This window comes from Pseudophryne corroboree, chromosome 5, assembly GCF_028390025.1.
Source record: "Pseudophryne corroboree isolate aPseCor3 chromosome 5, aPseCor3.hap2, whole genome shotgun sequence".
Classification (NCBI taxonomy): domain Eukaryota; kingdom Metazoa; phylum Chordata; class Amphibia; order Anura; family Myobatrachidae; genus Pseudophryne; species Pseudophryne corroboree.
Genome location: NC_086448.1, coordinates 192,949,975 through 192,971,640, shown reverse-complemented (window position 1 = coordinate 192,971,640; position 21,666 = coordinate 192,949,975). Strand labels below are relative to the sequence as shown.

At 45.1% G+C, this 21,666-nt stretch overlaps 1 protein-coding gene across 1 annotated transcript in view; it reads right to left on the bottom strand.

The window, feature by feature from the left end:
* The window catches only part of JAZF1 (JAZF zinc finger 1), a 426,594-nt gene extending 405,684 nt beyond the window's left edge, over positions 1 to 20,910 (bottom strand). Inside the window, exon 1 of the mRNA XM_063921978.1 lies at positions 20,664 to 20,910. Coding sequence (XP_063778048.1) covers positions 20,664 to 20,781 — 118 coding nt within the window. The 5' untranslated portion in view covers positions 20,782 to 20,910. The remainder of the gene's footprint in view (positions 1 to 20,663) is intronic.
* Between the last annotated feature and the right edge of the window lie 756 nt (positions 20,911 to 21,666).

The window sequence follows — 21,666 nt, the reverse complement described above, 5'->3', positions numbered from 1 at the left end:
TGAAAAGTCTTTAGAGTGCCCATGTCTCCTGCGGATCCCGTCTATACCCCATGGTCTTGATGTCGTCCCCAGCATCCTCTAGGACGTATGAGAAATATGAAATAGATGTGCAGACTTGATGGACTATATAGGTTCTCATGAATGATTATATTTTATATTTCTGTTTTTAGACATATGTCATGCAGAGATGAGTTTAGGTCACTTTGAATACAGAGATTCTCCAGCATTTTATTCAGGTTGATAACGTTGACATTTTGAATAAATGGGATTAGTGCAAACCTACAAACAACTCCCAATTCAGATCATTCATTTGATGTAAGAGGAGATTGATTAAAGAAAATAGTAATTGTCTTCTCATTACCAACATATTATTCAGTCACCCTCTGTCTGTGCAATCAGGCTCTGTGGTTTTGATCTACGCCCAATATTATTTAATAGAAACAGTACTGTGTATTCACAGCGAGAGAGAGAGAAAGAGAGAGAGAGAGAAATCTGCAAATAATTTATGTCTCCCTCTAAACCACACAAACAAATGTTTGTATACAATTAAAATCTTCAGAGAAATAAGTATAAATGTACAGTCCCAACCAACCTTAACACCATCAAATTTTTAGAATGTTTTGGCTACAAAACAATAAGACCAGGGTCAGAGCATCATCAAATATAGGAGTTTCCATGGCTTCAGAGATACATCATTATTAGGGTTGACTACATTGCACCTTTTAAAAAGAAACATGGAAAATATTTCTTTCAATGTACCGTTAAGTTTTAATATATATATTTTCCCAAAAACTCTCAAGATCCTGTCTGAATCACTAGTCAAATAAATAAGAATTATATAAGACTAGTATGTTTGACTCTCATTCACCGAGTCCCAAGCTATTTTGGCTGTCCTACAGTCTCATCCCCTCTGTGTCTCTACAGCCCGATCCCTCAATGTTCAAGCCCCACTTTGCCTCTCCAGTATTATGCCCCTCAGTGTATCTGCAGCCTTATATCCCGCCTGTTTCTCCAGCCTCATGCCAATCGTCTCTCCAAAGCCTCATAGCAGCCCACTGTCTCTCCAAAACTGTCAGCAAAAAGGTTTTTTTAAAAGGTGCCAACCTGATCTGGTCTGCAAAACCCCACAAATTTCTACACAGAGCTTATCTAGTGCAGTTACCAAAACCAGAATACACATGTGCTCTCTGTAATTCTCGAGGTGGAATATTGGCCCTCATTCCGAGTTGTTCGCTCGCTATCTGCTTTTAGCAGCATTGCACACGCTAGGCCGCCGCCCTCTGGGAGTGTATCTTAGCTTAGCAGAATAGCGAACGAAAGATTAGCAGAATTGTGAATAAATAATTCTTAGATGTTTCTGAGTAGCTCGAGACTTACTCCTACACTGCGATCAGCTCAGGCCATTTCGTTCCTGGTTTGACGTTACAAACACGCCCTGCGTTCGGCCAGCCACTCCCCCGTTTCTCCAGACACTCACGCGTTTTATCCTGGCATGCCTGCGTTTTTCCGCAGACTCCCAGAAAACGGTCAGTTTCCGCCCTGAAACACCCACTTCCTGTCAATCATACTCCGATCACTTCAACGATGAAAATTCTTTGTCCGGACGTGAGTAAATCTACTAAGTTTTGTGCTAAAATACTTAGCGCATGCGCGCTGCGTACCATGCGCATTTTTGCCTTAATCGCTCCGTTGCGAAAATCGGCAACGATCGAACAACTCGGAATGACCCCCATTGTGTATTTGCATAAAGATAAACTTATTGCACACTTGCATATTGTGACCTATATTGGACAATCCAAATACAACCCTACATTTAGTATTTATTATTTTGTTGCCGTAAATTAATGATTAAAACATTTTTATTTATAACAAAAAGAGAAAAATAATACAGCTTAGTTCTGTCTGGAAAACTAACTATTTCTACAAGTGAGACAGTATACAGCAAGTAAGTAATGTTATATTACATTGTACCCAACTAAGGTGGTCATTCCGAGTTGTTCGCTCGCTAGCAGTTTTTAGCAGCCGTGCAAACGCTATGCCGCCTCCCACTGGGAGTGTTTTTTAGCTTAGCAGAAGTGCGAACGAAAAGATCGCAGAGCGGTGGCAATTTTTTTTTGTGCAGTTTTAGAGTAGCTCAATACCTACTCAGCACTTGCGATCACTTCAGACTGTCCAGTTCCTGTTTTGACGTCACGAACACGCCCTGCGTTCGCCCAGCCACGCCTGTGTTTTTACTGGCCCGCCTGCGTTTTTCCAAACACTCCCTGAAAACGGTCAGTTGACACCCAGAAACGCCCACTTCTTGTCAATCACTCTGAGGCCAGCAGTGGAACTGAAAAGCTTCGCTAGACCTTGTGTGAAACTACATCGTTCTTTGTACTAGTACGACGCGCGTGCGCATTACGCCCCATACGCATTGCGCCCCATACGCATGCGCAGAAGTGACTTTTTTTGCCTCATCGCTGCACAGCGAACAAATGCAGCTAGCGATTAGCGATCAACTCGGAATGACCACCCAAATCCCGGTCAGAGTAAAAAGCACGGACCTGGTTTTGTTTATACATCTTTTAATCAGTTGTAAAGAAAATTGGACTGAATCTAAAATAATCTATAGAGAGTGCAGTCATCTGGCAGCTGTTAAAATGAGTTCACTCATAGTACATCTTCAATTTGCTAAAATTTTAATAATCTGGCTTGCAGGGTTCAGTTGTTTTTGTATAGATTAGTTATGTTTACCTACTGCACAATGACAACCATATGGGAGATGAAATGTTGAGGCGAGAGGCAGATGGAGTAAACTGTATAAAGTTTTCTGTTTACATTTTGCCACAACTGTGCCTGCAGCAGAAATGGAATTGCTAATATATTTTGGAGCTCGTGTAGTCTGATCTGGTGCGATTCCAAAATTATACTGACAACTCCACTCTGAAGTAAACAAATTTGCTTTTAAGAAAGAAAAAAAAAAACATGCCTGATTACTGCTGTCCTTACTAAATCATCACATAGTGTGACTGATAAACTTAGGGGTAAGTTCACTAAAGCTTCTTAAACAAAGAATTGGTGATGTTGCCCATAGCAACCAATCAGATGCTATAATTTCTATTTTCTTTTAGATAATGATAGACAGCATCCGATTGGTTGCTATGGGCAACATCACCAGTTCTCTGTTTCAGAAGCTTTAGTAAATGTACCCCTTAGATTCAATTCACTAACTACAGATACAATTGTTCTTTGTTTGTGGTGTGGATGGGAATGTATAATAATATAGTCACAATGTAACCCACCCCAATGGCTCCCCACCAGCCAATCAGCTCCAATATGTAAATTGCCAGTTATGAGCTGATTGGCTGGTGCACTATCACCGTGCACTTATCACTGCTTTATCACTGCTTTATACCTTCTCCAGGCTTAATACATCTGTCCCTAAGTGCCTAATACACCTTGTGCCTCCGCCTAGGTACAGTTGTGTTACATACACTTTATGGGGCCTACCTAGGAAGACTTTGATCCCATGGACTGGGATGCAATGAATACCAGATAACTATGTGTGTGGTGTAAGGGTGGGTACACACTAGGCGATGTGTTCTATGAGCAACTTCGCCTAGTGTTTCCACTCCCGGGCCGGGCTGGCCGATGGTGGCCATACACACTGTGTGATATCACTAATGATATCGCAGTGATGTCAATCTGCGGTCGGGCATGCATGAGTCCAAATTGAGCTGCATGCACGGTCGACACCGGTCATTAACGACCCACGCCACTTATCGCTCATCGGTGCGGCATGCACACTTAGCAATAAAGTAAACAACGTCGCTCAGGAAGGGTCAAAATGAGCGACATCATTCAATCGCTAAGTGTGTACCCACCTTTCCTTTTAATTTACCCGTAGAAAAGGCACTTACACAACTGGATTTTTGTCATCAACTTGTCTCTGTAACACGTTTTAACAGCACATCAAGAGCTTCTACAACTTGTATTGACATGCACCTTTACATCAACAATGAGATAAAAGTTCTAAGGGTGCATAAGTAAGATTAGAAGCACTTATGGTCAGGATATAGTACAGATATAGCGTTATGTTGCATAACCCTCTTTCCAATAGGTATTCACTTTTAATCCAAAACAATCTCAGTATGCCCTCTTCTGCTTTCAAGTTACTCCTACCCCCTGACCATAATTACCCTAAATCACCACAGACGGTTACAAGTCAGGAGTATACATTCACAATATTCACAATATATCACAATATATTAACTCAATGTCTAATATAACAGGAGTTCTGCATTATATATATTTAACTCTGGGTTCTATTAGTTCAGTTCTGGAGGTATGATGGTGTATATATGCATACATACCGTGTATAATACAGCTGTAGTAGCTACTAGTCCTACAGGGGTCCAGTTCCAATGTAGCCTGGATATGCTGCAGCTTCTATGCTATGCCAACGCCAGCCACTGATGAGGATCAGCATGCAGCCAGCGTTCCTCTTAGGAAGACAAATTCAATACTGGCAGGCAGTCGGCAGCAACATTGACACGTCACTCGTTTTTCCAGCAGCGGCAATACTAGTCTGTGACTGTCAGTGTCAGTGAGTGACTGACTTGTAAGTAAGCTATTGCAGCTTGCAGGGGAAAGAGAGGGGGAGCCAGACCAGGCTGAGGAGGAGCAGTGTAATTGCAGTGAGTGCCATCAGGGGTGTTTGTTTGGTGCACACCGCAACATCTGACAATGTATCTGCTTTATTAGGATTGGTACAAAGGTGGATATTTTATATGCGTTGACCATCAATAGATGGTGCTAGACACGCCCAAAAGGCGGTGCTAGACACACCCCTCCGACGGTGCACCCCCTGATAAAATGTGCTGCGCACGCCAGTGCGTACTATATGCGGGTGGACAGGACCCGGCTGTCATGATCCTGGCAGCGGGATCCCATCCGCCAGAATGCCGGCAGCGGGGCCCCTTATGGGCCAAGGAGGAGAGCCCCACTTCCCGCAAGCAAGGTAGGAAGTGGGTGCACGTTTTTGCAGAATAAATGGGTTTTCTCTCTAAAATAAACATTCCTGTATATGATATGGGGAACAGGAGTGTTTATTGTAACTGATCAAATGTGGTGTGCAGCTAAAGGGGAACTTTTGCTAATTACAGATTTCTACTCCCAGATAATCATTTTCTAAAGGCAATAAAACTGTATTTATATAGTTTACATAACCTGGGGTAGGATCCTGGAGAGAAAAGATACCACTGAGACCTAATTGCTGTGCTGGACATAGTGATAATACAAACAAAAGGACCAAAAGTGAGATGCATACAGCACTATTATTAGCCAACAAAGAGTGACTCATACGATAAACACAATATTCAATGTACTTATCATCTGCACTATTACATTTTATACAAATAAATGGGACATCTCTGTGCAAATGGGAAAACCAAGATAGTGCTTGTAGAACTGGGAGAAAGCGTGTTACATTAAATCCACTGACTCTACTTACAGTATGTTACTGATCTTTCATGATGATGTATTGCTCTACAACCTTCACATAGAGAGCAGCAGTTTGTTGGCAACAAGATAACAGCAGCAGTTTGTTCAGTAGTGAGCCTTTCCTGTCCCTGTAACTATTTATATAATTATTTCCCTACTGAGATAGGGACAAATGTATTCACAATTGTGATCTATCCTTTGTACATGAGAACTATCAACAATGTGCATTGTACAATGAGAATAAAAAAATCAGCATAGATTTGCAAAGATGCTCAATGACCACTGGAATTTGGGCTAATACCAGAACTTCATCCCTGGTTGTGCAGGATCCAACTGGTGAGAGAAGCACCAAACTCCAAAATCTGTGAAAACTGGGCCACATACAGTACACTGAGCGGCACAGCAACATATATTGGGCCTAATTCAGAATGGAACGCTGCTCCTACAGCGTTCACATGCTGAAGCCCTGTGCAGAGTGCGCATGCACAGAAGTCGCACTGTGCGTGCATAGTGAGACGGCATCTCACATGTACGAACGCCTCTGCCTGTCACTTTCACGGGGGTGGGTGGGGGCGCTGCATGGCATTGTGGCGTTGGGGAGTGGTCCGGACAACGCAGGTGTGTCCGGAGCATTTGCGAGGCTGGCCATGGCGGCTGTGTCCCATGCAGCTATGTCACATGCTGCCGTTGCAACCCGAAACATGGTGGCCCGCCGTCTGCCTTAGCAGCTAGGCTGCGTAGGCAGAGGGCAACCCTAAACATGCGAGAGCACCGATGTCTTGCGATGCGCTTGCATGTTTGTAGAGGGGGCAGGACCCAGCATGCAGGGCAGAATTGACCTGTGCTGGGCGTTCCCCCGCATGTCAGAGTATGAAGTAAGTCACATCTGCACACATATCACTCATTGCTGCCATTGGTAAAAGGGATGACTTATCAGAGTTGCAAAAATGGATGATTAACAGCTGTCAGGCCAAGGGTGGCGGTATTTCTGATTTCAGCGCAGTTTGTGAACTGTTCGTGTGCTGCTGTGGTGAAGGTGTATCATGACTGGACAAATGGCACCATTGTGAATAACCGGCGTGGAAACTGCAGAGCACCAAGTGCCATTGATGTGAGAGGTGAATGTGGGATACAAAGGTGCGTGAGGGCCGACTGACACGCTACAGTGGAGCAGCTCACTGTCAAAATGAACCTCGGTGGCTACCAGATGTGTGTCTAAAATGACAGTTCAGCAAACCCTGCTGCGTATGGGGCTCTGAAGCAGTTACTCTGGCTATTAGTCGGTGGTCATAATAATGTGATTCGACCGCGTATAATGCACTAAAGGTTGAAGGATCATTTTTAAGCAAAACATAATTACTTTATAAAATATAAAGAGCTATACTTAGAAAACATAAGTAAATCAATCCCTGATTTTCAACTTTATGAAAGGGTCCTCTCCCTCTGTGGTCTTCATGTAATTATATAATCTGCAGATTTTAATAAGGATATTGGTAAAGTTGTGACCTTGTCTATAGCTGTGTTGTCTGATCACCCATGTTCTATATACTCGTACTTTCGCTTTATATATCAGTACTACGGACCCCTTGTGGTGCTATATAGGTAACAAATAATAATTATTATTATTATTATTATTATTATTATTATACATGTCTATAACCATGGAATAAGAGAGCTAAAATCTATTTAAAGCTTACATTTCTTAAGTGAAAAATTGTGAAATAATAATTTCAGCTCCTCTACGTATGTGTCATTATGAATAGTGGGAAATTCTATCCACGGAAATATAACCATAAAACATCTATTTTAAGTCTGTGAAAAAAATACAATTACTTTGCATAAGTCTTTTCCAAGGCAGAAACCCAAAAGATGGAAGTGAAATTAATTTATATAAATGCTTTGCTTTTTTTGTTTTGGAGTTGAATCAAAAGGTTTTAAAATTCAATTTAAAAAAAAGTATATAATTAGCACATGAATGGTAAATTTATGCAGCAACTTTGATGTCACTCATTTCAACCACACACATTCAACCACACGTGCTGTGTGACTTTGTTGCACACTGCATGCCTGTAGCTGTCAATGTGGGATGCAATGAAAATGACAGCTGTCAGGATCCCGGCGTTCAGGAGACTGACACCGGAATCCCAGCCAATATTTTACTGATGGATAGAAGCCCGACACCCGCCCATAATTCCCACTCAGTTGGTGGGTCCACATCACCAGCGAGTGAGAACAAAACCTGTGGCGGGCAAAGCGAGCGCCCAGACCCGGTGCCCGCGAGGGGACTTGCTGACGGGATGCTGCTGTTGGTATACTGACAGCCGGCATCCTGTCTGCCGGTATATCATACTAGATCCGTCAATGTGGCTGACTGTTGTTGTGGACACACTGTGCTGTTAGGGGTTGATGCTTGTACGCATGGAGCACTTTGGGTGGCTTGCCTTCATCAGGGACATATGCATGGAGGTAATGGCCTTTACTGATAGACATCTACAATTGCAGCTGCCACAGGTCAAAGCCATAAGTCACAATTGGGGGAAATCTATTGCACTGTGCGCCCCCTGCTGGCCCTCTATAGTAATGGATGTCTAGCAGAGCAATTCAATTGTTGCTCTAAACAGACGTCCATTAGCATTTAACGTGGTTGAAAGCAGAAAGAGGCTACACCTGTCTAAAGATCTCTATTGGGCGTCTAAAGTCCGGGTTTGGGCGCTTTGTGTTTTCTCTTCCTATGCACTTATATATTCTATACAATATTGTCTATGAAACCCAACTCTGAAAATCATCTCATTGTAATCACAACATGGGGCTCCCCTACATGGCCTATTTTTCTATAATGTGCTATATGTGACAGCATGCTAGTGTGGCTTACACTCACCACATAGCAATGACGCATATAAATCATCCATGGCTATTATGCCAGGAGCTGGGGGATGAGCAGGGCTCACAGATTGCTAATATTGTGGACAGCACAATCATTTGTGATTACTTTAGCATAACTAATAAAGTGTATTTAATATTACTTTCCCTGACTACATATAGAAACTGTAGCATTTAATGTTAATTATATGATTTATATGGTTGACCACACTTGTGTCGACCACACAGTGTCTAGGTCGGCAGTAACTAAGTCGACACCCAAAATAGGTCGCCACAAGCATCATGTCGACATGACAAAGGGTCGACATTAAGTTTATATTTTAAAAAATTGTGTTATTTTCTTTGTAGAGTGACCAGGAACCCCAATTAGTGCACTGTGTCCCCTCGCATGGCGAGCGAAAGGTTACCGTTCCCAATTGCAGTTCATGTGGATTTCAAAGTATGAAAAAGTTTAAAAAATGAAAAAAAAAATGTGAAAATATCATGTCGACCTTTTGGCATGTCGACCTAGTGACCCTGTTGACCTAATGCATGTTGACCAATAGTGGTCGACCTAGTGACTTGTCAACCTAAGTGTGGTGGACCTAGAGACCGGATACCCATTGAACCATAGGATTAGTAGGTCTTTAAGGAAAAAGTTAAAACCTTTTAAGAGCAGATAAGCATCCATAGTGATGAAAATGCTTTGCTTATACTACTTTCCTACTTTTCTTATACAGAGAACAGACATAACAAATCAGAAGTACTGGCCAATGACCTCAGAGCAGTATATACTCAGCTCATTTCAAAGAAGTGAAGTAGAAGGAACTCTCTCTGTAGCCTGCTTAAGAGAAAAGGATTCAATGATAAGTGACCAAAAATCATATTTTCTTTTGCAGCAAGGCTGGTAGGATACTAGTTGATAGGACATTCAACAGCTGCCCCCAGGGGAGGGAAAGCTCCGGCTACCTGACCGGGGAAATGTTCGCCCAAAGTGGGTGTTACCGGAAGCAAAAAACAGAAAACGGCACAAAACAAGCAAACATGCGGAGAGAAGACCAGGTAGCTGCACGACAGACACGACAGACATATTCCACCAAAGCCTCCTGGCGCGCTGTCTAGGGGGTCGCCTCCTCCCTAGCCGAATATGCTGACACCCGGTCTGGTATCGGTTGCCCCAAACTATAGTGATGACCGAGCGTATTCAATGTGCAATGGTCTACTTAGCAGCTGGCTAGCTGTGTTAATGTGCGTTGAAAAGAACAAGCAGTGAATCTGTGTGGCGGACAGAGGAAGTCTTGTCCAAGTATATCCGCAGAGCTCAGCGGCTACAGCTAACAGAGCCAGATTATCCTGATCTTGCAAAGTCGCCGAAGTATTAAAAGACAGAAAGACAGTTGCCTGATTTAAGTGGATGGCCAAAACAAGTTTCGGCTGGAACGTAGCAACCGTACAGATAACCACTGTATCATCATGGAAGACGAGGACAAAAAAGGCAGCTTGGAAGACAAAAACCGCAATAGCCATAGGGAAGCAAGAAAACAAGAAAGGCGAAATTTGGAAGTATGAACCTTCTTTCGTACACACTACAAGATATAGAGTTTCCAAACACTGAGGTAATTGTGAGACAAAACCGATTTCTGGACTTGCAGCGTAGTACGGACTACAGAGAGAGAAAAATAACCTTTAGCAATTAAAGACCCACGGGTCTATTCATGAAGCAGTGTAAAGTGTGGAGAAGTGAGCCAGTGGAGAAGTTGCCCATGGCAATCAGCTGCTACTTATAATTTTATAGAGTGCACTTTATAAATTTTACCTCAGCACTGATTGGTTGCCATGGGCAACTTCTCCACTCCACTTTTCACTGCTTTATGAATAGACCCCTCATTTACTAAGCCTTGGATGGAGAGAAAGTAGACGGAGATAAAGTACCAGCCAGGCTGTGTTTGAAAAAGGACAGTTAGGAGTCGACTGGCTGGTGTTTTATCTCCATTCACTTTACCTCCATCCAAGGCTCATTAAATAGAACCCCCCCCCCCCCCCCCCTCAGTTACAAAAGCCAGGCCATTAAAGCTAAACAAGAGGCCCTCATGTGAAAGTGAAGATATTGGACGTCCATTAACAAAATCGTTAGCCTCCATGCTGTGGATCACAGATCGGAGAGATTCCATACAAAAATGATCTATCCACGACCTGGAATTCAACGTATGAAAACTGAAGATCAGTCGGTATGAGCCGTTCGGCTTAAGAGCAAGGAAAAAATTCGATTAAAAACCTCAATTGCCGTTTCAGCGGAGGAACTGGAGCAATGACACCATCCAAGAGAAGGGAATTGATAGCCTAGTCTAATGTTACCCTGTTCATCGCATTCCGGGGAAGAGCAGTGGCAAAAAAACGTGTGGATCTTGATCCAGAGAGGCACGAACAGGCTAAAGCTTTTGGCTGTCCCAGGATGTATTGGGGCCTCCTCTAATACCCCGCCTCCAAGCACTGTAAGCTCAGTTTCGTTAACCAGTCCAATGCAGAGAAGGTAGATGTTATTCACATAGAACCACATTCTCACAACAGGAGAAGGGACCAGCGGCTAATGCCATACAAACCCATAGAAGCTAGGTACGTCAGGGTGGCCGCCCTGTGGAACCCAATGTACCTCGCAGAAAGAAATTTAACAATGGTAAGTCTACCATAACTCTCCTTTTCTCCAGCAGGTTACATTAGTTTCCACAGGGAAACATCAGGGATGTCCTAAAGCAGTACCTCAAGGGAGGGGACGCGCCTTAGCGGGTATGAGAACCCGGCGTCTAAAGGAAGCATCCTGGGAGGTCGAAGTATCAAAGGCATAGAACCTAATAAAAGTGTTCACAGAGAACCACGTAGCCGCCTTGCACAATTGTTCTGCGGACGTGCCCCAGCGAGCCGCCCAAGAAAATCCAACAGACCCGAGTAGAATGGGCATTAATAGCAGCAAGAGCTGGGAGACCAGCCTGCGCATAAGCTTGTGCAATCACCATTCTAATCCATCTGGCCAAGGTTTGCTTATTTGCAGGCCAGCCACGTTTGTGAAAACCAAACAAGACAAAAAGGGAATCTGACCCCCTGATAGAGGCAGTCCTCTCCACATATATACGGAGAGCCCGTACTAAATCCAAAGACCACTCTTTGGAGGACAAATCAGAAGAGATAAAGGCCTAAACCACAATCTCTTGGTTAAGGTGAAAAGATGACACCACCAGGCAACTGAAGATGACTCCACCCAGTTGCCTCTGAACTGGAGCAACCACCCTCCGACTGGTGACCTTACTGCGTGGAGAGAGAGCCCGTCAGGTGCTAGGCTTCTCTGGAGTCGTGGTCCTCGAGGGCTGATAGAATATCTGCCCTTGGAGACTGAACCCTTGCCAGGGAAGAAGCAGTCTCTGACAGACTAACCTCGGGTGGATGCACTATCCTGAAAGGATGAACGAAAGGCTCGGAAACGCAGACCTCGCTGTTTATTTTGCAGCCACTGAATGAAAAGTACCCAGATATACAGCGCTGCCAGCTAGAGAGGAGGGGTCCCAGACGGAGCCTGCACGCGGGCCTCCTCCTCTCTAGAGATGCCCCTGATCTTACAGTAATTCCATCTGCACCCCTGCATCTATGAAATACTTATGCTTCTACTAATATACAGTATGTGTACCTATAAGACAGATCTGAAAAATCTAACATTATAATAAGATTACTGAGGAAGAGAAGCAATGAGTATGAATCACAGCCATACAAGTAAATGTAATAATGCACTTGTTTCACAAATCCAACTACCTTTCTATGCACAGATGGTATAAGCAAACTGACTGAGGTACTAATTAAGTCACCTGTGCCTATGCATGGATATCACTCTTTACCGAGGCGAAGCAGGAAGTAACATCTCGGCTGCCAGGTGTGTGGATTATTAGATTTACACCAAAAAGGTCCACTAATGGTAGACATGCATAAGGTCGACAGGGTCAAAAGGTCAACAGGTTCAAAGGGTCGACATGGAAATGGTAGACAAAAAAGGTAGAGACAATTTTTTTTGGGGGGTGTTTTGTCACTTTTCTGCCACAAACTAGCTGTATTAGTGTACTGCATCCCCTCACATGGCTCGCGGCTTCGGGCAATGTTACTATTCCCAATCGTAGTCCACGTGGATGGTAAAGTATGAAAAAGTATGAAAATGTTGGAAAAAAGTAAAAAATAAAAAAAAACTTATGTTTATCATGTGTCCATTATCATGTGGACCTTTTGACCCTGCCAATGCATGTCTACCATTAGTGGAAGACCTACTGACTGTAGACCTTTTTAGTGTAGATCTATTGTCCGTATACCCTCTGCCACATCCCGCAGTGCATAAGCCTAGTGCTGATGTACTGTGTCTCATTGCCCGAGATCTCTATACTATTGCGAGATCTCTCATGCAGCCCAGAGCCCAGCAGCAACTACAGGGACATTGGCATTTGCCGGTAATCACTACTGTTTTACATGGGGGAGAAGCAGTAAGAACGCACATAACGTGTGCGGATACCACTTCCCCCCATAACGCCTGGTAATACATCTACCCCTGAGTTTGGGAACCACTGGCATAGACAGTTCACATTCTAGTACACCACTAGCGCACCTGTTACTCCTTTCTCCGTTGCATTCGATGTGCAGTTAGAGAACTTGTACGTTGCAACCAGTGAATATTGAAAAATAAGGATATTTTTAAGGAACTAAAATGGCTAAAACCTGGAACTGCTGGTGTCATCTCAATAAAATATAAACAGTAAATAAAAGTATGACATAGGTTATTTGTTTTGCAACAGTAACTTATGGAGTTATATTTAATTAGACACAAGAAATGTATTATATTATAACACAAACTGCTACAAACTGCATGCCTGAGGCACCGGGTTTAAATCGTGATGTAAAGCAATACACAGAGGCCTTGAATTCCAGTGCTGCCTTTATGTTTTGCCCTGTGAAGTATGTACTGTATTTTTGGTTCTTATCAAAAGAATAAATGATTCACATCTTTGACATGGATATAAAGTTGCATTTTTGTTCTTTTTCTGCTGCCCTGTTTACATTTTACATGCATTCCTGTCTCACTTAAGTGAACATGAATATCATTAAAATAATACCAAACAGGGTCTCTTTTATGGCCTCCTGCCATCTTACAGTATGTTCTCTCTCCTGAAAGCCAAATCAGTAGAGATTATACTACAAAAATACACTGTGCAGAAACCTGTAGAATGCTCATAAAGCACAAAGAATCTGATTCAGAGATGGACATAGCACACCCAGTGCATTGTTGGACGCAGTGGCTGTGCTAAAATATGCAAATGCCACAGGAGACGTCTGGAGTTAAAAGATGCCCGCTGCATTCATTTGGTTATGGCCAGCGGCGACTACCTTGTGCAGGGTGGGGGGCCGATAAGCACATATTAACATATCTGTAGCTGTATGTAATATATGTGCTGGCAGTGCATCCAGATCAGCAGTGGCAGTGATTGGCACCCCACACACCACCTCCCCAGCTGCTGTGATCGGCACCCCACACACCGCCTCACCAGCTGCAGTGACTGACGCCCCACAAGGAGTGTGGTACGTGCCGACCACTGCTCCATCCATCAGCTCCTGCAGTGTGCAACAGCTTAGACCACCTTCCCTGCAACAGCGAACAGCATCCCACATGGAGCAGGGTCCGTACTGATTGCTACATCACCTGTCAGCCACTTGCAGTGCTCCACAGCATAGACTGTCCTGCACATAATCGGGTTCCTACTGACCACTACAGCACAGATCTGGGAACTGAAATTCTAACACATACTAATAGGCCCTACACACTGGGCGATAATACTCAAAGATATGAACGATCTCATTCATTAATGAACGAGATACCGTTCATATCTTTGAGTGTGGAGGCACCAGCGATGAACGATGCGCGGCCCCCGCCGTATCCGCCGTCGGGCAGCTAGGCGGCGGATCGACAAATGTGTAGGGCCCTTAAGAACTGTTGTGAAATCTAGCAGTCATCATTGGGTACATAGTCATACGAAGAATTTTACCTCAATTAATAGCAACCATTGACATTACCCAAGTTCTGAATCTCACACCCAGATCCCTCCCCCTTCCCCCCAATTAGTGTTGTCATTTATTCACCAGCCTCTTTAGTAAGCAACAGTGCCGTAACTAGGGGTGTAAGGGGGTTGTGCTGTCTCCCAGGGCATAGAGTCCTGAGGCGGCACCATCACTGCCCCACTGCGCCTGAATGTAGCTTGAAGGGTTCCTGGAACAGGACACTGTGGACGGCCACCCTGCGGCCTATGGAGCTGCATGGGGTGTTCTTAGGTGAGATGTCATGATGCCACGGGTTTAAGGGGTGGGGCAGGAACAGGGTGCATTGCCGCCCTGTTACAACATTGGTACACAATAGTTAACCAGTGTGAACATTATTTATGCATCCTTCATTAGCACCTTATCTGTACCAATTGGGCACATATACTAGTACTAGTATTGTGCATAAAAGCTATTAAAATTTCAAGGAATTAGTATAGTGTCCATATAATTTTATACATATCATTGTAAGATCTAATTAACATAGTTAATAGTTTTATTAGAAGGCTATTGTTCCTGTGTATTTGTTGCAGTTTGGTAATATATTATATGTTCATCACCATCAACTGTGCTGAACCCACCACATCAGGTGAGCACCCGGTATCGCAGTGACATTCAACCTTTTTAAACTCGAGGCACACTAAACAAGATTTTAAAATTGCAAGGCACACCATAAGTTTTTTTAATCAAATATAGACTAAGAAAGTTCAGCATATACGTTGAGTATCCCTTATCGAAAATGCTTGGGACCAGAGGTATTTTGGATATGGGATTTTTCCGTATTTTGGAATAATTGCATACCATAATGAGATATCATGGTGATGGGACCTAAATCTAAGCACAGAATGCATTTATGTTACATATACACCTTATACACACAGCCTGAAGGTCATTTTAGACAATATTTTATATAACTTTTTGCATTGAACAAAGTGTGTGTACATTCACACAATTCATTTATGTTTCATATACACCTTATACACACAGCCTGAAGGTCATTTAATACAATATTTTTAATAACTTTGTGTATTAAACAAAGTTTGCGTACATTGAGCCATCAAAAAAACAAAGGTTTCACTATTTCACTCTCACTCAAAAAAGTCCGTATTTCAGAATATTCCGTATTTCGGAATATTTGGATATGGGATACTCAACCTGTATTAAATGTCCTGGACCACTTACAGTAATACAACAAACACACTTACCCCTTCACAGTAATTGTACACATTGTCCCCACATTAATAAAACAAATACACTGGCCCCCACAGTAATGAAACACATTGTCCCCATAGTAATGACACACAGTGAACACCACAGTAATGACACACACCGACCCTCACAGTAATGTTACACACTGGCCCCCACAGTAATGAAACACATTGGCCTCTGCAGTAATGACACACATTGGCCTCCGCAGTAATGACACACATTGGACCCCACAGACATAGCATACATTGGCCCCCAAAGAAATAAAATAAATAAAAGTACACTGGCCACTACAGTAGCTGTGACAGGAGCTTTCCCTCCGCCAGTGGTGGGAGTTTATGCAGCAGGAGTGTGTCAAGACAGAGCCTGTCTCTGTCACGGAGCAGCACTAGGTAGGCGGACGGGAAGGCAATGTAGCGTGCATGACCTATGAAGTCACGCCGCATCTCCATAAATCACAGCCCGGGCCGCGGAGCCTAGTACTGCCAGAGCATGATATTATAAAGTGAAGTGATGAGGGCATCTTTGGCAGCACATTTGAGAACCGCCCGTGGCACACGGCACAGCGGTATCGTACTATATCTCAAATCTGGTAGTTTATATCATTTTAATTGGGGGAAATCGGAGATATTGATTTCTGTGTGGTTTCTCTATGTTTTTGTGGCATTTTTAAGTTTAGTAAATCAGCAAAATGCAATGTCCCCAAGAAAACACTGAAATCCAGGCTGGGTTGCAAACACAACATTAAATACCCCCCAAGTTATCTTCATTCAGTGAATTACTATTGCCATCATATAAATGAAAGTGAGAAAAATGTAGACACCATACCGTGTTTACAGGGTAAAGGGGCAAATCCAACTAAGCTAGAGGACCTACTGGAGCTACATGGGATGTGCCTGGTACCTGCTGTTACTGGTATCAAACCACTTAGTTCTGCTGCAACATCAAAAACAAGCAATGTTATCTGAATCATAATAACCATCAAGCAAGGCTACTATGGGACTTTGTGCTTAACTGAATGTGCACTAAAGGGTCAAAGCTATGTGAAAATACAGGGATACATAGAATATATTATGATGTTTAATTAATAATTGTTAAGTGGCTCTTTAGTATTTGGTTTCTCGGTTTGCTTCATGTCTCACATGAATGCTTCCCACTCTATGAGCAATCTGCTAACCATCTACTGCACATGATCACACTACAGTCACATCACTAAAGGGCTTGCTGCACTCGCCTCTCCCCGCCGGGATCCCGGCGTCGGTATGCTGCCGGGATCCCAGCGTCGGTAAGCTGACCGGCGGTCTCCTGACCGCCGGTCAGCAGTACTACACCCCACTAAACACTACACAGTGTGAAGACAAAATGATGGCTTTGTGAGACTGGACAGAGTTGGAAGTGTTCCCATCATGTGCACTGAGACTGTAGGGGTCATCTACGCTGCATTTATACCTGCCCAATGATGGGATTAATCGAGATTAGAACAGAAAACTTGGAATGTATTGTGAGGAGGAAAATGTTGCACTAAACAGGTTCTTCATGACATCCATCAGTGGTTGTCAACTGTTTTCCACTTGGGTAGCCAATGACAGTTTATTTGCATTATTTGTGCATCCACAATTTGCAAAGCAATACATGAATATACAGTCATTGTTATTGCTGTACATAAAATGTTCAGGTGCTGGAATAAATAGAACCAAAAATGCACAAAAAATAAACAAGATTTAAAAATAAAAAAGACACAAGAATAAAAGGAATTGAACATATTTCTCAAATATAGTTTATGATAAAGCCAAAATTGACAATAAAATGATAATCCTCGTATGCAGAGAAATACTTTTTGGGTCTATTTACTAAGCCTTAGATGGAGATAAAGTGGACGGAGATAAAGTCCCAGCCAATCAGCTCTTACCTGCCATGTCACAGGCTGTCTTTGAAAAATGACAGTTAGGAGCTGGTGGGCTGGTACTTTATTTCCATCCACTTTAGCTCCATCTAAGGCTTAGTAAATAAATGCTTTTCCTATGTGTCGCATTATCACCTGGAGTCCTGCCTCACCCCGCCATTACAGAAAACTTTCAAGTACCCCTGAATGTCACAGCAATTACCCCAAAGGGCACGAGTACCACAGGTTGAGAAACACTGAGATATATCAGTGGTTCCCAAACTTTATTGAATCATGGCACCCCATAGCATCTGCATTTTTTTCACAGCACCCCTAGGCCAAAAGTTTGTTTTGGAAATTTGGAACAAATTATTAAATTAAGTAAATTGTGCTAATCTGTTATCCTTAGGGTCAGTTATGTTGTGGTGGACCGGGTTGCACTTCTGTTTGTCTGCATATTTTAGGAGTGTCAGCCATCCGCACTGGTTTTGCTTATTACACTGACCACAAATTCAGTTTGGGAACCACTGAGATATATAGGGGGTTATTCAGAGATGGACGCAGATATTGCTTTCCCAGCAAGATCTGCTTCCAACCTACTCACATGCTGGGAGCAGCCCAGCACAGGGCAAGGCCGCACAGCATGTGCCCGGTGCCGCCCCGCGATGCATTCGAAATTCGATTAGAGGTTAACCCTTGCCTGCGCAGTATGGCTGTGCTGGCAGGAGGTCCGGCGCCATTTTTATTCTCGGTGCGGCTGCGTGTAACGTCACGTAGCCACCCTCCAAAAACGGTCCGGATGCTCCTGCGTTTTTCGAACAGTGCCCACGAAACGCCACAACAACACAATGCTGCCCTCCAACAGCCGCCGCTGGTAATCACCTTTTGGCCAGAAAGGGTGTGGGTGCATAGTGAAGGGTCACGTATGCGCACTATGGCCAGAGCGCGTGCACCGTGCACAGACCCCCTGGATGCGGCTGCTGCATGCAAACACACGGCTGCGTCCAAGTATGAATAGCCCCCATAATACACTAAAGAAACACACAGCTTATGCCATGACTTCCAAAGTACAGTACCTTGCCTCACGGATCACTTTTGAGCCCCCCAGCGAGGTGGTAAAGAGATCTCATCAGAGTGTATTGCTACCTCTCATTGCCAGAAATTCTACAACACTGTGGAAAGCAGTCAGTAAGCACTGACCACAGATCTCCTGGCACTTAGCTGTGTGATGGCAACTAATGACCACTATGACACCTCCCACTGTCACACTGTCTTTGCTAAGTTATAGAACAACCTCACTGGTGACATGCTCCCTGAAAGCCAAGTTGCCAGGCAAGGGTGAGGAGGTGCACAGAAGCAGCAGTATTCCTAGAAATGCCACTGCCTAGGCTGCATGGCCAATTAAGGGACAGAGGGGTATATGTACTAAGCTTTGAAGAGTGATAAAGTGGAGAGAGATAAACTGTCAACCAATCAGCTCCTGTCAAATTTCAACAGCATGTAACATGACAGTTAGGAGACACACTTGCCTACGCTCCCGAAAATCAAGTGCCACTCCTTGCCATTTGGAAGAGTGGGCAAGTCTCCTAGACCCAGTTGCCACCTGTCTCCCATTTACCAATGGAAGCAGGTGGTGCAGATGGAAGATGACGCAATTTACGCTGAATCACGTCATTATAGCCATGCCCCGATAATCTCAGCATTGTCTAGCGGGGGCGTGGCCACAATGGCGCAAACAAGCAACCACGCCCCCATCTAAAATGCCACATCACACCCCGAACCGCCACCCCCTGCTGTGCTGACTTGCCTGCTCCCTCCAAGTGGGACTTCAGAATGTCGGCAAATATGTTAGGAGCTGATTAGCTGGTACTTTATCTCTCTACACGTTATCACTCTCAAAGGCTTAGTAGATCTACCCTTATATTTGCAGAGTGATCGCTATTCCCTTTTCAGACAGCAGACATCTTTTGACAGATGTATATGCTTGGGTGGGGTGCACAGATGCAGGTGCAAGAGCACAACAGCAGACATGCACTTCACCTATTTGCTGCAGATGACCCCAGATGTTACTCTGTGAATTCTGGCATAGTAAACCAAACACACATATGTATATATAAAATCATTGTCACAGATACATTTTGCACAGTACTGAGTTAAAGTTATCTGCAGAGAGAAATATACATGCAATGGTGGATATGCATGCAGCAGCAGTGTCACCAGACTGTGAGAAGCAGCAACAGAAGAGGGTGCATGGTTCACAGGGGTGCACAGTGACAGCAGCTGCTCCAATGCACGGTCCTGCCTGGGAGACCTGTAACGGGCACTGTGTGGTCCCTGATACACGTCCACACACCCCCTCCTGCTCCTCCTCAGGCCTAGCCCCACTACGACACACTCTAATGGCAGCACCACGGCGGATATACTGCTGCACAGAGCACGCAGCTGAGCCGCCCCCTGGCTCCATTTATATACATATGTCCGTCTGCCTCTGCTGGCATAGCAGCATGTGCACCCGGCCAGGGCTGCCAGCACTGGGGGCACCACAACCACTGTGTGCTCCTCCTCCCTGCATGCACTGAGGGCATCCCCCCCTGTGCGAGCGCACATGACAGAGGTGACAGCCCCGCACCCCTCCGCCTGCCGCCGCCGCCACCACACCTAGCAACACAGCTGACAGGACGCGGCAGGAGATACCAATGGCTGCTGCTGCCACCACCACCGGGGAGGGCAGCACAGCAGCCGGGCGCCAGGGGTGGCTGCAGCATCATTTATCCCCCACCCAAGGGGCGGACACAGCACCTATGCAGCAGCAGCAGGGCGCGCAGAGAGGGGCGCAACTTGCAAGGGTGCATATGCCACGGCCGGGAGGTGCTGCCTGGGTGGGTGGGTGTGAGCCCGTGTGATGGCAAGGCTGGCACCATGCCCGGCTCATGTCCTCAGTAGGAGCATGCACCCCTATGGGGTACCTCCAGCATGGCATGCTATGGTAGGGGCGCTGCTGGTGGGTGCACGGCTGCAGCCCCGGGCACACTGGGCAGGGGCGATGCAATAGTCTGCTCCGTACCCCCATTTCTGCAGAGCAGGGTGATAGGTGGGTGCGGGAACAGCGGGCACTCACCGATATGGTTGTCCTCGATGTGCTCGATGAGCTCGGCCAGGGTGGTGAAGTGAAGCCCGCAGCCCCCGAAGCGGCAGGCATTGGAGAAGAAGGAGGCAGCGGCGATGCCTGTCATCATGGTGCGGGCATTGATGTCCCGGCGGCGGCACGGGCAGTGAGTGGGAGCCGGACAGAGATGGAGGGAGAGAGGATGGCAGCAGCAGCAGCAGCCGGTGCTGGAGGGAGGGATGGAGAGAGGGGGAGGAGGCAGCCTGAGCGTCGGGAGCGGAGGAGGCGGCTGTGGGGAGCAGCTGAGAGACGGGTGGGGGCGGCAGCAGCCGCAGCTGGGACAGGGGGAGGAACAGGCGGCAGCCGCCCTCACAGCTGGACTGACAGCGGCCGGACTGCTGCTGCCAGGACAGCTCTGTCCCCTTCACCTGACACACGGCGGGCCCAGGGCTCCCGCTTCTTTGTGGCTCTTCTAATTGAAGCATCTCATGCATACCACATATATATTACACCGGCAGGAGCTGTCACCGCACACTTACAGGAATTTTCTTTATCTAAGTTTATCTAGCTCACTTTATACCCCTTATGCATTGGCCATAAGAGTATAAGGGGGGAATTAAGTTGCAGACTGGGTGCAAATTATTTTTGGTGCGGCATTTAAAGCTGACTAGGGCACTGCCTCTCGCACCTTTTGCCAGCTAGGCTTTTGTGCGAGATTGGGCTGCCATAAAGTACAGCTGGTGCCACGCTGATTCACCGACAATTGAATTCCCCACCTAATATTGGTGGGGTCTGGGACTCTAGGTCGACAACAAAAAGGTCGACACACCTTTGGTCGACGCCAATTGGTCGACACACCTTAGGTCGACATGGACAAAAGGTCGACAGGAACAATGTCGACATGGACAAAAAGGTCGACATGAGTTTTTTATGTGTTTTTTTGTGTCGTTTTCTTCGTAGAGTGACCGGGAACCCCAATTAGTGCACCGCGTTCGCTCGCCATGCTTCGGGCATG